The sequence below is a fragment of the Ambystoma mexicanum genome, chromosome 13 (genome assembly GCF_040938575.1).
Source record: "Ambystoma mexicanum isolate Mex_15411 chromosome 13, UKY_AmexF1_1, whole genome shotgun sequence".
NCBI lineage: Eukaryota > Metazoa > Chordata > Amphibia > Caudata > Ambystomatidae > Ambystoma > Ambystoma mexicanum.
Genome location: NC_090938.1, coordinates 160,268,508 through 160,288,528, shown reverse-complemented (window position 1 = coordinate 160,288,528; position 20,021 = coordinate 160,268,508). Strand labels below are relative to the sequence as shown.

At 48.5% G+C, this 20,021-nt stretch overlaps 1 protein-coding gene across 2 annotated transcripts in view; it reads left to right on the top strand.

The window, feature by feature from the left end:
* The first annotated feature begins 4,919 nt into the window (after window positions 1-4,919).
* LOC138521017 (uncharacterized) overlaps window positions 4,920-20,021 on the top strand; it is a 124,532-nt gene continuing 109,430 nt past the window's right edge. Inside the window, exons 1-2 of one of the 2 annotated variants that reach the window (XM_069633523.1) lie at window positions 4,920-5,429; window positions 19,647-19,786. In XM_069633523.1, the coding sequence (XP_069489624.1) occupies window positions 4,972-5,429; window positions 19,647-19,786 (598 nt within the window). In that variant the 5' untranslated portion in view covers window positions 4,920-4,971. The remainder of the gene's footprint in view (window positions 5,430-19,646; window positions 19,787-20,021) is intronic. The other variant, XM_069633524.1, reaches the window with a different exon arrangement.

The window sequence follows — 20,021 nt, the reverse complement described above, 5'->3', positions numbered from 1 at the left end:
ATGAATACATAAAGATTTGGTTTACAAAAAAAAAGAAAAGACAAAACTACAGGCCAGAAAGTTACAAGAAAAACAGGACTGGGTGGTTTTCTCACGCATGGAAATGTGAAAATTGAGAGCTCTATTGAGGTCATCTTCAAGAAGTATTAAACCTTCAACGGAGGGGTCCACTGCAGGTACTAAGACTAGATTGAGTGACAACAATCCACCCGCCCCCTCCTCCTCCGTGAGTTACACGAGTAAGACGCTCTGCTGTGTTGTTGTACTATGAGAACATACACTCATTTTTCCATGTACTGGGACTGGCCGTAACTTGCAGCCTTTGCAATGGGATGCAATGCAAGAGGCACGAGGAAATGAATGCAATGTAACTTGCTTTGTTATGGTGTATTTGTTAAGTGCAACCTCTGACTGCAGAAGTGGGTCTTGCCACTGTACCAGACAAGTCAATTTCAGCAAGAAAAAAGCTCTTGTAATGAAAGGAAAAGCCACATCTCATGCTCGATAAATTGTAAATGATCGTCTATGCCATCAGGTGTAGAGTGCTACAGGATAGGGTGAAGAATGGAAAAGGCACGACCACCCCAGTGGGCCAATCTCATGCTGGCAGGGGAGGAATGGGGCCCATCAAAGATTGTCTTGTCAGAGCACCGTTCCGTGTAGGTACGAGGCCCAAAGTCCCCAAGTTGAAGAAGCCCTTTGCCCCTGTGTGTCATGAGTCTCCCGAACGTCATGTAGCGCAGCACACGTTTTCACAAACTGCATCTGAATGTCATGCTTTGCTCAACAGCCTAAACTGAAGCAATGAAACCATCCAAAGCTGTACATATGTCTCACGCTTTGCACACATTTTACTGTCAGGGTCAATATTCTGAGAGAGGAAATGAGCACCATACCAAGTGTGCATTGCACGCTAGGAAGGAATGCATCTACGTATTACTAGCACAGACATGTTTGACAAAAAGATGGTTGTTCTTATGTCCCTAAAATGCACTTTGTTTTTGTGCGAAGCAGCCAGCATCCTTTATACAGGGCACGCACATCAATCGACACTTAGCACTGCCCTAGTCCCACCCACACCACAGACAATCTGCCCCCAGTCAGGTAGAGACATAGAAAGGGAAGGGTCTGAGGGGCAAGGCCCACCCTAAATCTGTAAATGCCCACTCAGCATCACTGTGTGGGCATTTACAGATATTTTTGTCAGGGCAGTGGGCCCAACTACATTCGCTTCAGGCCCCATTTACTAGACAGCCCTGGCTACGCCTCTGCAGTCAGGCCCACACCACGAACAATCACCCCCATAACCTCCAGGTGCACTAGGGGGAGGGGCGGGGGAGTTCCCAATAAATATTGTCCATTCCCAGCACTGGATGCTGGGGACTAGTTATATGAATGTGGACTTATCTCATAGGGTGCGTGAGCCTTACTGGGCCAAGACCACTGTGGTGCAGGCGGGTGCAGTACAAGTGGAATCGCAGACCACAGCAGAGACACATTTCTATCCTACAGCGATTTGGGTCCCTGTGTGACAACAATGTTGATGTATTAAAGAAAATCTAGGAGTCTCCTCTGGACACCGTGGCTCATAAATCAGCCTCCTCTGTGGCTTGGGAATGGGAATTATGTCTCAAGCACTCTATTCAAATGAATAAAACAATCCAGCACCTGTGAGATAGTGCAATGAGATGTGACACTGAATTGTTATGGCCAGAGCTCAGGTTCGGATCCCCAGCAGCGGAGAAGTTAAATAAATAAAGAGGTGCCTTTGCCAGCCATCCTGGAACGGTTCTCTGGGTCACAAACAATAAAGGACTGATGATGGATATCCCCAAACAGTAAGGGAACGTTGTACCCTTTAGTACCCACCCACCTTGACCTCTGCTTCTATGCCAACTTCTACCCAAAGGGGGTCTGATCTGTGTTCCCATACTCATGAATGGGTTCGCCTCAGTGACCCTTGTCACATCTGAAAGCGAATTATAAAAATGTCTTTCAATTTGCCTTTCCTAGTTGAACAGAGTTTGTTAGACAAGTGCATGTTTGCAATTGATCAGAGAGGGGAGAAGATTGTTTCTTGGAACGTTGCTGTAAAATTAGACCCAAGAATCTGTATAAAGTAGTCCATGTATGAGATGTTTCACTCACATCTAGCGCGTTTCCGTGGGTCGTGTGGGTAAGCGTTTGTCCTGAAAAAAGGACAACCCGTGCGCGTCCCAGACATCAGTCACACAGATTTGATGCAATTGAAGGAGCCCCAAAAAGATTTTGTTGTTTTACTCGACATTAAAAACACCCTAGGAGGACCGTGTGCGCCCTCTGAAAAAAGTGGTCAGATGACGTTCACCCACATATACCCTCATCTTCAGCCCTTGGGGTTTCCAGGCGCTTTCGGGCCACAGCAGGGTTTCCACCTACGCTAATGCTAGACCCTCAGTCAGAGCGTTGAGTGAAAAGAAATGGAGAAAGTTCCCTAACGGGTCGCAGAACAATGTCTGTGGATCTCCAGCAGCAAATGCACCTTTAAAATATGCGCGGCCTATGTACCTAAAAGGGGTGTTACCTAAACCAGGCAAAGTTCCCAATTTTTTATCTCGTGGGTCAAGACTCAAAGGGAACTAGTTCAATAGAGAAAAAACTTATAAGGTGAGTCTGACTACCCTTCTTTCCATTGCCCCAATGTTTCAAAGTGAGAAAATTACAAACTAAACAAATACCATTTGGTATTATTACTAGGAAAACATCATGAACCCAGCACGGAGAGGCTAGTTACAAAAATAAATTCAACTTTTATTATTACATGTTGTGTATGAATAAAAAGGCATCAATTGCCATAGACACACAATATTGCACAGTTGGACCATTTTTTTTTAAAACTTTTTTTTGATAAAAGGAAAAATAAGTAATGAAAGGGTTGCAAGCAACACAAAGTATATATATTTTTTTGACACTTTGTTTGCAACAAAATCCCACAAGTGATTCACATGTGTATTTTAGATAAATGTCGACATGTTTCGGCCATTTTTTTTATTTCAGCCATTATCTCTAGCATCTTTAGTTCCTTCTTTGTAGGCCATCTTCAGGACACAATTTCTTCAAGAGAGGTCAACAAAGACTTTTATACCCCACAATGGGGATCAGCATGACCAAGTTCCACAAAAAAATATATAAAACATAAACAACATGTGAAACCAGACCTATTTCATTTCATGGGTTCAAGATAACTTCAGGACATACTTCAACGTTATTTTTCTACAACTACATATACACAAAACATAAGAAATTCACAATTTTTAAACAAATATACAAAAATCACTTTGACAGGCAGTGTGACAAAGGAGCAATGTAAGACAGCTGTTCATGATATCAGCTAAATCAATTAATGCGGGGCTCATACATAGCAGCGACTACTTAATTTTGAAACAGTTCTATTTCTTGGGTAAGACAATTTCAGGGATAGAGAAATTCATTTCTGCTCCCACGTCATCTTATTGAATGATTCTTGACATCACGTGTATCACATTACACTTGTGTCTAAGTCTAGACAAATCAATAACCTAAACCTCAAGACACAGGGAGGGGGGAAGCAGGGGGAGACCGCATTTCATGGAGCAAGGCAACTTATTTCATGCAAGGTTTTTTACTAAATCTCAGAGCGAGTGCCCAAGGTTAGCCAAAGAGCGTAAATATCAGAGAAAGAGAGGGAACAAGATTAAAAGGGGCCTAAGATTCCCCAGCAGCAAAGACACCTTTAAAATACGCGTGGCCTATGTACCTAAAGGAGTGGCCTAGCACAGATGGTTGAGTTTTCATATCTGCCATGAAAGAGAGCAAAGTCAAATTGAAAAGCTGTATGAAAGATAATATAGCTAATCAACCGTTAACAAAATCTACTAAAAAGCAAATATCCAAGTATAAAAACAAGCTTGCTTCCAAATAGGTTAATGCGGGTTGTAAATCCTCAGTGCTTTTGAAGGAAATCAATCTTTCGAATTTGATTACGTCACGAATGACAAGGCTTGAATAGAAAAACATTACAAAACAAATATTCGAACACAATATATCTGAGAATGATGATATGATCGTTAACATGGTGACATCTCCTGGGGAAGGGGCTGTCACAGCTGGAAGCTTCCGGGGCTGCCATCCGCCTAGATCCAGCCCACTTAAAGCCCGACCTTCAGTTTCCCCTCCCTGTGAATAGGAAATGCTCTCTGTGCATATGACCTGCAATGGGGCCTCCTCACAGCTCCTATGCACACACGTCACAGCCTGGGACCCAAGCTCCTGAATGTGGTCTCCTATTGACTCAAGTGTACATGAACGCAGCGTATTCAATGATCGTGCATAGGGTCGTCCTCTCAGTGCTCTTATGCACATGGGGTCTGCCCAGTGCCTCTATGCAAACAAAAAAAATGTGCTGTTTTCTACCCCTGTGCAAACGGATAGGGTCCCAAGAGGACTGCTCCGTTTCTGAGTCAAATGGCTGCCGTCTCAGGGCTGCCGTGCAAAATGAAGGATCGGGACTCCTCGAATAGGTTCTGATGGGACGCCCAGACGCGTGGATGGGCCTTCCAGAAATCCAGGGTCACGAAGTCTCCTAGCTACGCTCATCCACAGAGGCGACATCCCCCCCCCCCCCCCCCCCACACACACCCCTCCCTACACAGGGCGTCCAGGAAAACACATGGCCTCCTCCGTCTTTGAACTTCGCATGCGAGCGCACCCTCTGCTCCTGTGCTCACATGCATCGGACGTCTCTGCTATTGTATTTCCATGCACGCTGCTGATTGGCTGGCTGCCGGCCTTCCTGCTCTGGAACGTGTTGGTCCTCGTTTTGGAATGGAATGGCCTGGCCTGGGCTCTGGAGCGCGCAGCAGCCAGAAGCTCTAGAACGTTCCGGCCTGTGATGTTGCTCGATTTTCTTTTGAAAATAAACCGAATTATCCCTGACTTTGGCAGGCCTCAAGCATGCAGGTACTCTTGGACAGACTCTTGGGTCGCGGGCTGCGTCTGCGAGGCGCTGTAGACCCTGGGCCCGCCCGTGGTCTCGGTGTTGTTGTGGCCTCCCTGGGGCAGGACCAAAGGGAGGCTGCAGCACCAGCGTCCCACCTGGAGCTCTCTGTAATCGGCGGGGGCCCAACGCGTGACATCCCAGAAGGCAGCCCTGGCCTCTCCGCGGGGGAGCCCCTCCTTATGATGAAAGCCCCCGCGGGACTTGTGTCAGACAGCGATGCCACAGTGGGGAAGGGGGACTGCTTGGGCGTAGAGCCGCCGTGTCCTGACAAGCATGATGGCGGTACTGGTTCGGGCCCCACGGATCAGGACGATTGCACCCCTGAAAGGGCACCCTCTCCCAGCCCCAGCCAGAGTGAAGAGCCGGAGAGCAAGGATGCGAAAGACTATTCGGGGAACCTTGAAGCTGAACGGTAAGTGACGGTGGCATGCAGCGCACACATGCCACCGAGTCAGGTACTGCTGTGCACTCGCATCTTATTTCAAACCTTGTGTGGTTATCTAAATCCCAGAAGGAAAACAAAAACCGTGCCATCTATACTGGAATTGTTTCCAAGTCCTCGATACCGTATAGACTGGTCAGAAGTTGCTACTACCGCAGTACGCCTAGACAGTCACAAGGTGTCGCTGCTGCATACAAGTTGTAATGTTTTATTAAAATAAACCTCACAGTGCTTGTCTGACTGCGAGATGTCCTTTCAGCAAAGTTATGACTCTGACAACACGGTAAACTCTGCCCGAGAGGCGTCAGTAGGCGCCACCCTCTGCTGCCAGTTTCCCTGTCCTAAAAGTACAATTGCTGCACGTGCCATGCTGAGGGCACGCGATGTCACCAGTGCAATGAGTTCATCCGGTGCTCAGGTGGCAGACCATGATTCCAGTGCCCGGCTCTTCCCAAAACGCGCCTTCCCACAGTACATGACTCAGGTCTGAACTTCCAAGCGGTCAGTGCTGCTGCCTGCCCCACACTCTGCTCACAGGGCTTCACTGCCCAACAGTGCCCGAGTTTGGTCACCCGATGCCACTCCTATCGTTCGTCCGGTGGCTCTGATAGTTGCCACGCCTGTCACTGCCTCACACCTGCTGAACGGTGTCACCAGTCCCTTGATCTGGTCATGGTATGTCCCTGGTGTGTGTGCATTTATCTGGCCACAGAGAGAGAGAGAGAGAGAAAAAGGGCCGCAGTGCAAAAGCTGCCCTGCCGACAGGGCCTGTTTCTGCTCACAGATTGCCACTGCTGCCAGACAGTGTCGACTCTGCTCGCAGGTGGTCAAGCTGCGCCGCCCCCCCCCGTCCACCCCCACCAGTGGCTGCATAGTCGGTGGTTTACTCCTTTCCTGCTCAGTCACTGGCGAGGGTCCCCACTGAGTGGGCCGGATTGGATTGTCCACTTACACATTGTTTTGAACAAACCTGAATGGCGTCCCTGAAGAAGAACCTCGTGCTTGGTTTTAGGGGTTGAAACATGTAGGGCGTAGTAGAGGGTCTATGAATTGAGACATGGATTTGGAGAGTGTCCTCTTTTTGACCAGGCACCTTTGAACTGAATTCTCCTTCACAATTGAGAGTTGTTGTGGTGTTTATGTATTTTTTGCAAGGGCAGTATGTATACATTTGATTTACTGCTCACTGCACAATTGCACTTTGGTCTGGTGGTATTCTGTGTTGAATCTGCTGTATGAATTATTGCATTGTCTGTAATGTCATGTGTGTGGTGGATGTTGTGTTCCTTATATTGCACTGGGCCCTTCTTCTTTGTAATCCTTGATGCAATGTGTTTTAGATTTGTCTGTGAATACATTGAATGTGTGTCTTTGAGGAGACCCATACAGCACAAGGCATACTCATCTCTCCCTAGTGTTTTCTTGGTGTGGCATTCCTGTTGCTCGTGGTTTTTGTCGTTTTTCTTGTGTACTAGACATTCCCTCCTGGACTCTGTTAGTGAACGCCCATATTCCCCCCTCTGATTTCTTCCATCCCTGTACATCCACAAAGGCTGCTGGATTTTCTCCCATACACTGTCCATTGGGGATGCTCTGTGGGGCTGGTTGAAGAGGTGGTAGTAGCGCTTTGAAACACTTTCCTCTGTTTTAGCGCTATATAAATAAACAATACAATACAACAATACAAAGAAATGCAACGGCCCTAGTTCTATTGGTGGTTTATCCTCTTACCCCTAATGTTTGCTAGCAGTTGTACCCCGCCCACCCTACATCTGATGGGGGCTGTGTTCCTTTAGCCTCCGCTCAGAACACAAAATGCTACTTGTGTCTGGTTTCCCCTTAGGCCGTGGGCCGGGGTCTTTTCTATGAACCCTCCAACCTCTTACATGGGTTTTGAGGAACCAGACACCTCATCTCTGTTGAGGACCCATATGTGGACTTCCCCTGTACCCGAGCGGACTCCAGTTAAACTCGCTTTTAGTCCATGATATTTAAACATGTTCTGCTTTGACTTCCCCTTCCCAATATGTGTGGTCCCACAAAGTGCAAGGAATGGCGACCACCCAAGAAACGTTAGCCCGGCAATGAAAAGAGGGGGGCCTGATGTGCCTCCAACCCAAACCGTGTCGCGCCCTAGAAACAGCCCTCCCTGTCGGTGCCTGTATCAGCTGGGCGAGGGTTTCTGGGCCATTGGGAGGTGGGGCTGCACTCATAGTTAAGTCCATATTTAATCAATACACCCAGAGGTGGGTGCTTTACCAGCTGTTAATGGCCCGACAACTCTTAACGTGGCCTCGAGGGCCACTAAGAGCCTTATATCCCCTTGATGAGGGGATTATAACTCTTGGTCCCCAGGACTGTTGCCATAGATTGGAGGAGGCCGGGGTACTATTTCAGAAGATATGAGGAGAGAGGACAGGGGAGTGCGCACTGCACACAGGTAACAAGGAGCTGCCGAAATGAATCAATACAAGGGTCTTGGACTGGGGTTCCCTGGGACTTGGGGGCACACGGCTTAGTGCCACCAATCCTTCAATTTAGGATGTCTGTATATACATGTTATACATGTGAAGATCACCATGAGACCACTTTTTTTTAGCCTAGATAGGGAGCAGTACCACTTTCTAAGGGGTTCAGGTAGCTGCTTTTGACACTCTATGCTCGTTATGTATGCAGACACCCTGGTGTTCAACCAGCTGTAATGCTTGACTTCAGCAGGCCTGTGATGTCATTTTCTTTTACCAGAGGAATTTCAGTTCCAACTACAGTGAGTGTCATTTACTGCTTATTAATGCATGGGCAGCCATCACTCCACTCCCAAATACTGTCTTTTATATGTGCTGTTTTCATGTTGTTCTTTTCTCTTTGTAAACTTCTGACTCTTATGCTATCCCTGCATGTCTACTTTCTTTTATTTTGTATTTATGGCAGCACACTAAGCCCTGCTGCATCTAGGCGCTAGTTAAAGTTGCATGGTGGAAACATAGTACAAGCTACACCACAGTTGCAGGGTGCACAGATACAGGGCGGTAAGGTGAGGAAAATGTCAGGGAAGTAAGCGTATGAGGAAGGGCCTTTAGACATGCCCCGCTTTCTCGGTTCCCAGTAAGGCCTGGCAAGTGTGCGAGAGCTCCACTGCAGGCATAGGGGAATAGTGGCTGGGAGGGGGTCCTAGGCACAGGCCAGGAAAGCCACACCCAGTAGGCTGGGGGCTACGCCGTACGTAGGAGACAGGGGCAGAAATGCAACAGCGGCACAGTGGTTCCCTTTTTTACTTTTGCAACGTGTACATTTGTGAACAACCATTTGCCATTGCACAGCATCCAGAGAGAAGCCGGAGCATTGTGTTACAAGCAATTGTCCAAACATGTCCATCTTTGAATCTCAAGCCTCTTCATCTGTCAATGACACTCAAGGAGTTGGCGTTGGCACAGGGTACAAGACATGCCACTTGCCACCCCAATAGCCAGGAGGAGCTCCTTAAATACTGAAGGTCGCATGAGTAGGTATCTGGCATAGAGGTTCCTCAAGGTCAAGGCAAACCAAACCTCAACATATATGGCAACATTTCTCTGGAGGAAGTGTGCCTTTTTGTAAATGTGCATTGGGGCACAGCGGAAATCCAACCCTGCCCTGATAGTCGGCTCAAAGATTTCCAACGGTTGGGATAGCTCTCTTCACTACCATAAGGTGCCAATGGAGCAAACCTTTTCTGCCTGTGTGACAAAGTCAGGCGAGGACACCCAGCAGTTTCCAACCACAGACAGTTCTAGATCCATTCCTCCCAGCACCTTCGCGCAGTAGTAATGTGACAGTTTGGGGCAACTCCGAGCATTTGCACCAAGCTGCCCATCACGCGCGGGCAATTCCCGTAAGAAACACAGCCTGTAAAGGAAACCCCAGGTGTGTCATGATGGGTGGCCCAGATGCAGGTCACTTTCACTAGGAGAAACATTCCCACGCAGTCTAAGCCACTGGCACGATCAATCCAGAGACCCCTTCCTCACCACAACCCACCGCCCTCTTGCCTCAGTCATTGCAAATTTCCTATCACGTGATTTGATCACTGAGGAGAGGTTATAGTTTCCTACCGGACCACTAAGTTTTGGTCTAGCCACACCAGTAGCCATCATTCACCACCGACACTTTGTACGTTAATCATACGTAGCAATCTCACTCGCCTTTCATTTGTACTTAAATCACAGGAACTCAAAGTCAACGATGGACTGTTGAGACCAAGCATCACCCTTCTCCTAAAAGCTGCACTATCCTACTTCCTCCAATATACCTTTTAAATAATCAATTCGCAGGGCAGGGTTACACACAGAGGGGCCTTTTAATCAAATACACGTTTCATTAATGTTAATACATGTTTAATTTCGAAACATGACCCCCAGTTTTTAGTGGTTCAATTTATATCCTTTTAGTGTTATATTTTCTTTTCATCATTTATTTGTTGCCCTTTTTTCCGACTTTTTTCTTTTGCTGAAGCTTTTCTCTTTCTCTCCCTTCCTGACTGCCTTTCTGGCGCCTCTCCCCCCTCCCAGGTTGTATCTCCTTTTGGCAATTGTTACCGTTCATTTGCCTCGTATTTTTCCAGGTCTCTTTCTTTTTTCGCTGCTTTCTCTTTCCTTCTTTTAATGAGCCTGTGTTCTTTACCTGGCTCTATTTATGTATTTTATTTAATTGTTTTTTTATAGCGCGCCTAATACAATACCTGAGTTAGGTTTCTTTGCGCAGATCTGGGATTCAAACCTCTCTTGCTGTGCATGGTCTTGCTTTCAAGCCCAACTGGTGGCCCCTGTGCTGTCCTCCCTTCACAAAATTATAATTGTTTTTTTAAGCACAGATCCTGGGATCAATATGTTGTGTTGAAATGCGTTGTCTTGCTTTCAAGGTGAACGCATTGCCCCTGAGCTATCCCTCCTTTAAAAAAAATATTTACTTTTTGATTTAATCACATTTGATAGAATATATGGCCATTGGGCTACATTATACATAAAGTTCTCCGTTTTCTGTTTCTGCTCATTTTTATGCATAATAATGATGGTCGCCACTCAGTTGCCCTCCGTGCTTATTGGTATTATTTATTTATTTATTTGCATTTTTAAAGCGCTCACACAGCCCGTCGGCATTTAATCTTGCTGTCTTGCTCAGTTCTGCAAGCTGGCCTTCCACGACAATTGGTGTGAGTCGTAACACAATGGCCAGGCTAGAAACATAGTCTATTTCCCTTTGAAGGTGTTCACATGGCTGCAAAGGTGGTTGCTGGCACAGTAGCAATAGCAGGGAAGTTGTTTGAAGGTGATAATGAATCTTGATTTGACGCGCCTAGATCTGCGAGCAACTCATGACAGTGCTCCATTTTTCATTTGGCGCATGTGCCGGGTCTGTGGCTCAGTGGGCTAATGCATGCACTGCACGGGCCTGTGATTGACATCATGGCCGCAGGTACGAATCCCAGCAGCTTCACTCAGCCCTTCATCCTTCCAACGTCGCAACTAATGCCAAGATACTCCTTTGGGAGTGAACGTGTATTTACAAATGCATATTTTATGTAGAGAAATGCTAGTAGACATTTATTTATTTTTTATACAAAGCAATACATACATGTGGATACATAAGAACAAAATTACCTAAAATTAAATAAGGAGAAAACACTTAAAGAAATTATGAAAACATGAATATAAAACTGGGAGCCGTAATTATAATGTAGAGACTGATCATGAAGCAAGGCCCATCAAACTGCCCCACAAAGGGCAGCATTTGCCTAGCGAAGAGCTGCGTATTTGCCCCGGATACCTGTGAATTGGTTTGCTTTCTCACTGAGGTTCAAAGTCACCCTTTCTTGCGTGGCATGGCTGAATATATATTTTTTTTCAACTTGAATTGTATTGGGTTTGTACATCAAAGGTGAACAGTCAGGTGAATACATAACTGAGCAAACTAGGTTATATCACAAGATCATCGTGATCCACTTCAATAACAAACCGCTAGTAACATAAATGTCCACTCTCGATGGATATATAGTACGAACCCCCGCACCCCCCATGTCCATTCTTTGACGATTTCCGGATGTCTGCATTAGCTGAAATTGTCTTAAGTGGCGGTGTGACGTTGATCTCTGTCGGTGTCATAGGTTCTATGTGAAGGTTGTGACAGGGATGGCTATTAGGCAGTACGTAGATCGCTATTCGTTTTCCGGGTATGGGCTGTTGAATGGCGTTATGGTTAGAGCTGTGAGTCGGTAACGGTTGTACTTGTGATATATTGTTCTGTGAAGTCCATCCAGGCTTCCTCCTGTCGGGCGGCCTTGTCATGGAGAGCCGCGGTTATTTTCTCCATTGTGTATATGTTCATGGCGATTTGCAGCGAGTCTTTTTTGTCAGGTAGGCGCAGGGACTTCCATTTGATGACTAGGGCAGCTTTTGCTGCCAGCAGGAGGGGGGATATCAACCCTTTTACGCGTACCACTCTGTCTTCTTCTTCTTCAAGGCCAAATAAGATCAGGAGAGGGGATAGGACTCTTTCTATGCCATCTAATTGTTTAATCCATCCCAGGACCTCTTGTCAATAGATACGTACCTTGGGGCACTTCCACCACATGTGCCAGTAATCAGCGTCCATGTCGCAGTGTCTCCAGCATTTTGGGCTAGATGTTTGGAACATTTTCGAGAGTCTGCAAGGATCATGCTACCATCGATGGAGCAGTTTCAGAGCATGTAATTTGTACTGGGTGGCGATTGATACTTTAGCTGGTGTTTCGCAGATTTTGTCCCAGGCATGTTGTTCAAATTCTCTATTAAAGTCCTTTTCCCATCGCTCTTTGAGGCGAAGACTTGGAGTTTGGTCTTTGGTGATCAGGGCCTTGTACATGTGTGCTATTAAACCTTTCGATGAGTTGGCCGTGTCCCGTATCGATTCGAACGGTGTCAGCTCTCGCCGTGTGGTTTCCTTCCATTCCTTCCTTGACATGACCCCTTTTAATCGTAGATACAAAAAGATTGGAATTGGATGGATCTGGAGGGCCTCCTCTAGTTCCGAGATCGAGATGAAGTTCCTGTTTCTCCACAGTTGGCCTACTCTCTCCATTCCGGCATCAAACCAGGCCTGGTATCTGGCGTGTTCGGGGATTTCCTCTCAGATCGCGAGGGACCAGAGATGACTTAGTGGAGAAGGCCATGTCGTGATTCCGGTCATCCCTTTCCCCTTCCTCCAGATGTTCCACATGGTGCCCAGTATTAGGTGGTCACGTAAGGGTTCGTGAGTTTTGCTCTGGGGACCCATAGCCACTCCGCAAGAGCAACATGGAGCAGGATGTCATTATCCAGTTGGACCCATTGGAGGTCCTTTCTATTGCGCAGGTGTGGGATCAGGATCCTGAGTTGGGTCGCCTGGTAATACCATTCAATGTCTGGGAGGCCCACTATGCCCATCTCCTTCAGAGTATCAGGATATCATATGGTATCCGGGGTTTCTTTCCATCCCACAGGAATTCCAACATGGCCTTCTTGGTCTGTTTGAAGAAGTGGTCCGGGATTGTGATGGGGAGGACCTGAAAGGGATATAGGAAGCGTGGGAGGGTCACCATCTTGATTGCGTTCAAGCGCCGTATCCAGGAAATTGTGAGGGTTTTCCATTTCGCGAGATCCATTTTGAGAGCACTTAGAAGTTGCGGGAAGTTTGCCAAATAGAGTTGGGTTAGGTCTCTTGTTAAGTTGATACCCAGGTATCGCATTGTGGGGCCTCCGACAATCAGGCCCAGGCGTTCGAGGTCGTGTAGCAGCTCCGGGGATGGGTCATGGAGCGGGAAGACAGTGGATTTGGATCTATTTATCTTAAAACCGGAAAGTATCCCATATTCTTCAATGCGGCGTATCGCCCTTGGGATTGACGAGAGTGGGTTTACCACGTGGAGCAAGATGTCGTCTGCATACAGGGCCAATTTGTATTCTCTGCCATTCACCTGCAATCCTTCAACGGCAGTGTCCGCTCAGAATGCTCGGGCCAGGGGTTCTAGTGAGAGCGCAAAGAGAATCGCAGAAAGGGGACAGCCTTGTCTCATTCCTCTCCTGAGGGGAAACCTAGCGGGAGTACTGGGCGTACACCGCTACAACGGCTCTTGGGGCTGTATAGACTGCCTTGATTGCTCGTCGAAGAATGGGTCCCAGGCCTATTTGTTTCAGCGTGGCCTCTAAGAAGTGCCATTCGACTCTATCGGACGCTTTTTCTGCATCGATCGAAAACAGTGCTGGTGTGTTTGGCAGGTTTCTGGCCTCGTGTATGAGGTGGAGGGTCTTGCGGGTGGAGTCTGCGCCTTGTCTACCTAGGATGAAGCCTACTTGGTCGTTGTGAATTATTGTGGGCATGTGTGCCTCGAGCCTCGCAGTGAGAACCCTCGTGTAAATCTTGGCATCGATATTCAGGAGTGATATCGGGCGGTAGGAGGCACATTGCTTGGGGTCCTTTCCTTCTTTGGGGATCACCGTTATTAGGGCTTCAGAAAAGGAGTCGGGTGCCACACCAGTGCTGAGGATATTGTTAAAGAGGACCACCATGAACGGGAGGAGTGCATTCTGGAAAGTTTTGTAAAACCCTGCGGTGTATCCGTCGTTCCCCGGTGCTTTCTCCATTGGAAGTCTTTTAATTGTGTCCGTAATTTCTTCTCCCGTGATAGAGGTTTCCATGGCTTGCGTTGTTTCCGATGGGAGGGTCGGCATGGCTACTTTGGTCAGATAGTCTGTTATCGCCTCTGGGTGCGGTGTATCTTGTGAAGTATAGAGTCTCTCATAAAAATTGGCGAAGGATTCAGGGATATTGGGGGGACGATGGTCTGGGGGTGCATCTGTATCGTGCACCGTTGGAACCCATCGTTCACGACATTGGCCTCGGAGTCTTGCAGCGAGTATCACGCCTGCTTTGTTCCCATGCTCGTAGTGTTTTTGCTTCAGGCATTGAAGCTTGTGAATAATGCTATTTGTTTCCAGCTGCCGTAGTTCTTCTCTTTTGGCGTTAGCTTGTTCGATCTTCTGCGGTCTTTCGGAGTCCGCCGATTGAGCTGCAAGATCAAGTTGGGCGATTTCATTTCGCAATTTGTTTTCTATGAGCAGGCGTTCTTGTTTTTTTGCTGCTCCCTTCTTAATGAGAAGTCCCCTCCATGTGGCCTTACCCGCCTCCCATACTGTGTTGATGGGAGTTTCACCTACGTTGTTATGCTCAAAGTATTGAGTAATGTCCAACTCCAGCTGCTCCCGAAAGACTGTGACGTTGAAAAGTGTTTCGTTGCACCGCCATTTGGAAGTCCGCCTAGGGAGAGCGATCTGATCTGTAGTGACCACCACCATATCATGGTCCGACCAGGTAATGGGCGATATGGTAGCTGCCGTCATTGCTGAGGCAATTGCTATGGTTATGTAAACATAGTCAATTCTAGAGAACGTGGCGTGAGGCGTGGAGTAGAAGGTGAAGGCTGTTCGGGTTGGATTCATGCATCTCCAGGCATCCGTGAGATTGTAAGCGTCCATCATATCTACAATCCGGGAGTGTCCGGTGCCCTGTGAAGGGGTTGTGGACGGGGTGCCTGCTTGTCTATCCATATCCGGGTCCATCCACGTGTTGAGGTCACCTCCTATTATGACTTCTCCCTCTGCCTCGTTCATGACCTTGGGGATTGCTTGTTGAAGGAACCGGGACTGTCCAGTATTAGGCACGTATATAGACGCGAGTGTGATGATGGTGTCCTGTATCTTGCCAACTAACACCAGCGTCCTACCGCTCACATCTGACCAGGACCTCAAGAGCTCAAATCGGATTGATTTACTGACGAGAAAACCCACCCCGGCTTTTTTAAACGGGCCGGAGCCCCAATGTTCAGTGCCCCATTTGGGGTAGAGTACCCTCCTCTCCTTTACTATATCGAGTTTCTTGCAGAAAGAGTATATCTAGATTGGCCCTCTTGAATTCTCTGGAAACTAGCGATCTTTTGGTAGGGGAATTTAGCCCCTTAACATTTAGCGTGCCAATTCTGAGTGTGCCATGCCTGTCACCAGATTCGTCATGTCCACCAATGAGTGGTGAGTCTTGTGAGTTTGTTGGTCACACCGCCTGTGTACATACCATAAATCGCTGCAGTGGAAGTCTTTTGACGATAGTCCCACATCCAAAGGGTCTTCAGAACATTTTGGATTCCCTCCCCCATCCACCTCCCCCCTTCCCGGGCATTAAACTCAATACCCGTTGTCGGCAGTTCTAATTTCCCACACAACATCTCCCCTAAAAGGAACTGAACCTTTGATTGATGGCGTCCGAGGCGAGCCAAGTGCTTGCAACCGGCCTACTATCGGACCGCCCATGAGGGTCATAACCACGCGACCCCCAGCACGAATATCATCTCACCAACAGTTTGATCCCACCCTCCCCCGTTCTTAAAATATCAACTTGAATTACAACTTAACACACAACAACAACTATTATCACTGAGTAACAAATGTAGTGATACATGCGGTTTCCGGTTCTCTTGCGGCCAGTCAATCATCCGTCCTGGGTCTGGAGACAAATTCGTCACGGGCCGGCTCTGTTGGCTGTGATGTGCCGATCTCCAACGTGACAGAGGGACTCTGAGACCATAATTCCTGAACAGGCCTCGCCGGATCAGAAGATACATTTGGCATTCTCCGGCGTGTCGTTGGGTCGTCTATATTTTCTAGCTCCTTTGACCTTCTTCCTTCTCGGGCCTCGGGGTCCCCGCTGCACACCCTCTCGTGATGATTCCTCTTGTGACCCCTCTTTGGGACCGGTGTCGAGGAGATCCGCGATGCAATCCCAAATCTCTTCTTCGGAGCGGAGTATTATCTTCCTGCTGCCATGTTCGAATGTTAGGGAGAAGGGATAACCCCACCTATATCTCGTGCCCTGGTCTTTAAGCCATCTTGTTAGCGGGCCAAACAGGCAACGCAGGGCTAAGGTGAGCAAGGATAGGTCCTGGAAGATGGTTATTTGGGCTCCACCAAGGGTGAGGGTGTCGCCTGACCTGGCTTTAGTGAGAATCCTCATTCTGTCTTGATATCTATGAAATCTGGCCAGGACCGATCTCGGACCCCCTGGTGGGCCTCCAGCTCTGTGTATTCTTTCTATTGCGGGTTCATCGATATTCTCATCCGCGGTTAGGATTCTAATGATGTCATGTATGGTGTGTTTAAGGTCCTCCTCTGTTTCCCCCTCCCGTTCTGGAATCCCAAAAAATCGCAGGTTGTTACGCCTCTCCCTATTTTCTAAATCGTCTATCTTCAGCCAGATGTCTTCTTCTCTTTTCTCTATATTGCGCATGCGGAGGTCCAGCTGGGTTTCCAGTGTGTCAATTGAGGCTTGGTTGTTCTCGACACTTTCGAGCCTCTCCTCAATATTGTCCACCCTCTGGGTCATTTTGTCGATCTTGCCACCCAAGTTGCCGACCATGTTTCTGATTTCGCTGAGGAGGGCGGTATGTCCCCCTTGGTAGCCACTGCCTCTGTTTTGGAGGGGTCCGCTGACATTGTGCAGGCAGTTATAGGTTCGGGGTGCGGTGGGGTGTAGGCGTATTTGGCTAGTTTGCATTTGGTGCTCATGCGTTGTGTAGGTGCGAGGAGGCACTCGCTCCTGGAACGGGGGCACTACCCTCAACACCAAGGCAATGGGCCTCATTCCGAGTACGGCGCTAACCAATGGCGCTATTAACGCCTTGGTTGACGCCGTACCCGGACCGGCAGCGCCTTGGTGGATGGCGGAATTACCGCCCCATTCCAAGGGTGGCGGGGCGGTAATTCCCCAATCCCCATTTACCCTTCCCCATTCCCATTTTTGCTCCATAGGGCATAATGGGAGTGGGGAAGGCGTTAATTACGCCACCGTAAATTACGGTGGCGTAATTAACATCAAGGTCCCTTAGCGCCATGGTTTTTAACACCTGCTAAAAGCAGGTGTTAAAACCTCCATGGCGCAAAGGGAACTCGGAGTATGGCGGTAAGGGATTACCACCACCGCTCTCGTTAGCGGTGGCCGCTATCCCTTACCGCCATACTCGGAATGAGGCCCAATGAGCCGGTACTGGAGAGCGTTGCAGGGCAATCTCCGGAAAGTCCTGGGTAACGAGAGTCCGGCGTTGGGAGGAGGCACACGCCCTGGGGTCAGGGGCCCTACCCTCCGGATGCGTCCCCTTGTGTTCAGTTCCGTGCAGACCTCAGGTTCGGTGCGCATTCTGCAATGTGCCGGAGTGAATGCGGGTTGACTCGTGGACCTTGTTGGGTTTGCGTGGAGGGGGGTCTCTGATCCGGTGGCCTGGGTGCCAGGAGTGTCTCTTGGGAGGCGTACAGAGGAGGGCACACACCCCACCAGTGGGGGCCCAACCCTCTGTGGCAGGGTTCAGTGTCAGAGTGAGGATTGTCCTGATGTCGTGAGCTTGGAGGACGAGTTAAATAGGGGAGGCATAGCTAGCATCCAACTCCAGATTCAGTAGCCAGAGGCATTGGGTGCGATCCTCTTGGTCAGGGTGTGTGATACGTGGCTTGCCCAGTTGACGAAATGGGGCTGGTGACACCGTACCGAGCCCGACGAGGGGTGAGGGATATTATCCAGGAAATGGCGGGAGCAGCCTCCCCGGGCAGATAACTGGGGTTGCGCCGCACACTCTCTCTCGTAAGGGGCCACAGTGCATGGACGTGAGGTCGGGGTTGGGTAGGCCTCTCGGGGAGCAGGCACAACGTCCTGGGCTAGTGCGTCGGAGGATGGGGGGGGAGCACTCACTCTTATGCACGGTGGGCCACAGGCTGTGCCGGGCGCGACGGAGTTGCCGGGCGGATCGCGGAACGGGAAGGGCCGCATCCTCCTCTGCCGTCAAGGGTCTCCTCGGTCCACAGGGGCCCAGGGGCTGCGCAGTGAGGTGGAAACTGCCTTGGGGGCCCACTGCGCCGCTCGATGGTTCCGCGGGAAAGCGGAGGGCAGAGTCAGCAGTCCTGGGCTTCGCAGGTCTCAGTGTCCCATCGTGAAGTCGCACTGAGGGCCTGGAAGGGGATGTACGATCCCGGAGGCTGTACTCAGGCTACAGAACTCCGATTTTCACCGGAATTTCGCTCAGCATGTGGGGGTCCGGTTCCCCCATCTCATGGATCTGTTGTTATGCGGTGGGGGGCCAAAAGTGGGGGCTCAAGCCAATTTTGAGGGACGCAGGTCGGAGCTCACACAGAGGAAGACTGCATCTGTGTGCCCCCTGGCGGGCCAGTGTATGGCAGAATATTTTTAACACCCTTTGCCATATTTTTTTTCTTGTGATGTTAAGCTGATGTAATGAGGAAAACATGTTAAGCATGGATTTAAGTGGGCCAGGGCTCCGGCCTGCCAGTCTCCAAATATTGCCCTTGACCCAGGGATCTGCCAGGACTCACCAAACTGACTTCCCTGGACCAATTTCTTCACCACAGTAATGCAAGTAAAAATGAGTGGCGACGCTTCTCTTTGTCAGTAAACATCACTTTCAGCCATGTTTAGAATAACAATATTGGTGACAGAAATGTGAAATTAGGTTTTCAAACACAGAAGGGAAATGAACAGAAAGTACATGGTTTGCAAAACATTGTATTAACGTATTGTCATTAGAATGATGTGAATTGGCAGGAAAGCATCCTGGATTTCTTTCAAAGGGACTGTGGGGGTGCAGGCTGCACTGGCCTATTTGGATTTCATGTTCTATTTTATATTCAAATATATATTTGAAAGTATAATTTGCTCCCTTTCATTGCACATATCAAAACTCGATTGGCTCCATTAATTACATAGGCCTGCCTCTTTTAAAAGTTTATTAGCCACTTGGGATTATAGGCTGCCCAAGACGCTTTTGGCACCATGCCCAAATTTTGCATCACGATGCCTTACAGCCCCCCACGATTTCTTATCCCACTTAAAGCACTGAAGTTAGTTAGGCATTACTAGGGCCTGCAGCCTTGCATGTGTTTTAGAATCGATTCCCATGTTCCCTCGCTGTGGCCCTGTGGGCGTTTTGAATGACAATGTACTTGATGTATAAGTGCCTTACAAATGCACAATAAAATAAATAAATAAATAAAATGGAAAAGAAATGCAGGTTTCTGCATAGGGACTACTTGCCTCTTGTTAAATATCTAGTTGGTGACCCCGCTTCTCCTGCTTCTCTGCTTTCAGAGTTCAGATTCCAAGGAGTCCGGTCTTGGGTTCGATGGAGGAAGACTTGAGCCCGGACACTTCGCTGACCTCCATAGAGGTGGTCACTGAAAGATCCAGCCTTGACGAGGAGGAGAGTGACCGGCTGCTGCAGAGTGAGTGTGAGTGGTCACGGAGAAGGGCGGGAGTGCAGAAGGCTTTTCCCATCGTATAACCTTTCTTACATAAGGTCGATTGTTCAGGAATTTGCACAAAAAAAAGGGTTGACACTTCCAGCCATATTTCTCACTCACTGAGGCACCGCAATGCTGTCTCGCGGCGCCCATCCCTTGCACTCAAGCATCTCTCACTGTCTCTTTACTGTCCGTCCCCCCCACTCAATTATTGAACTACGGT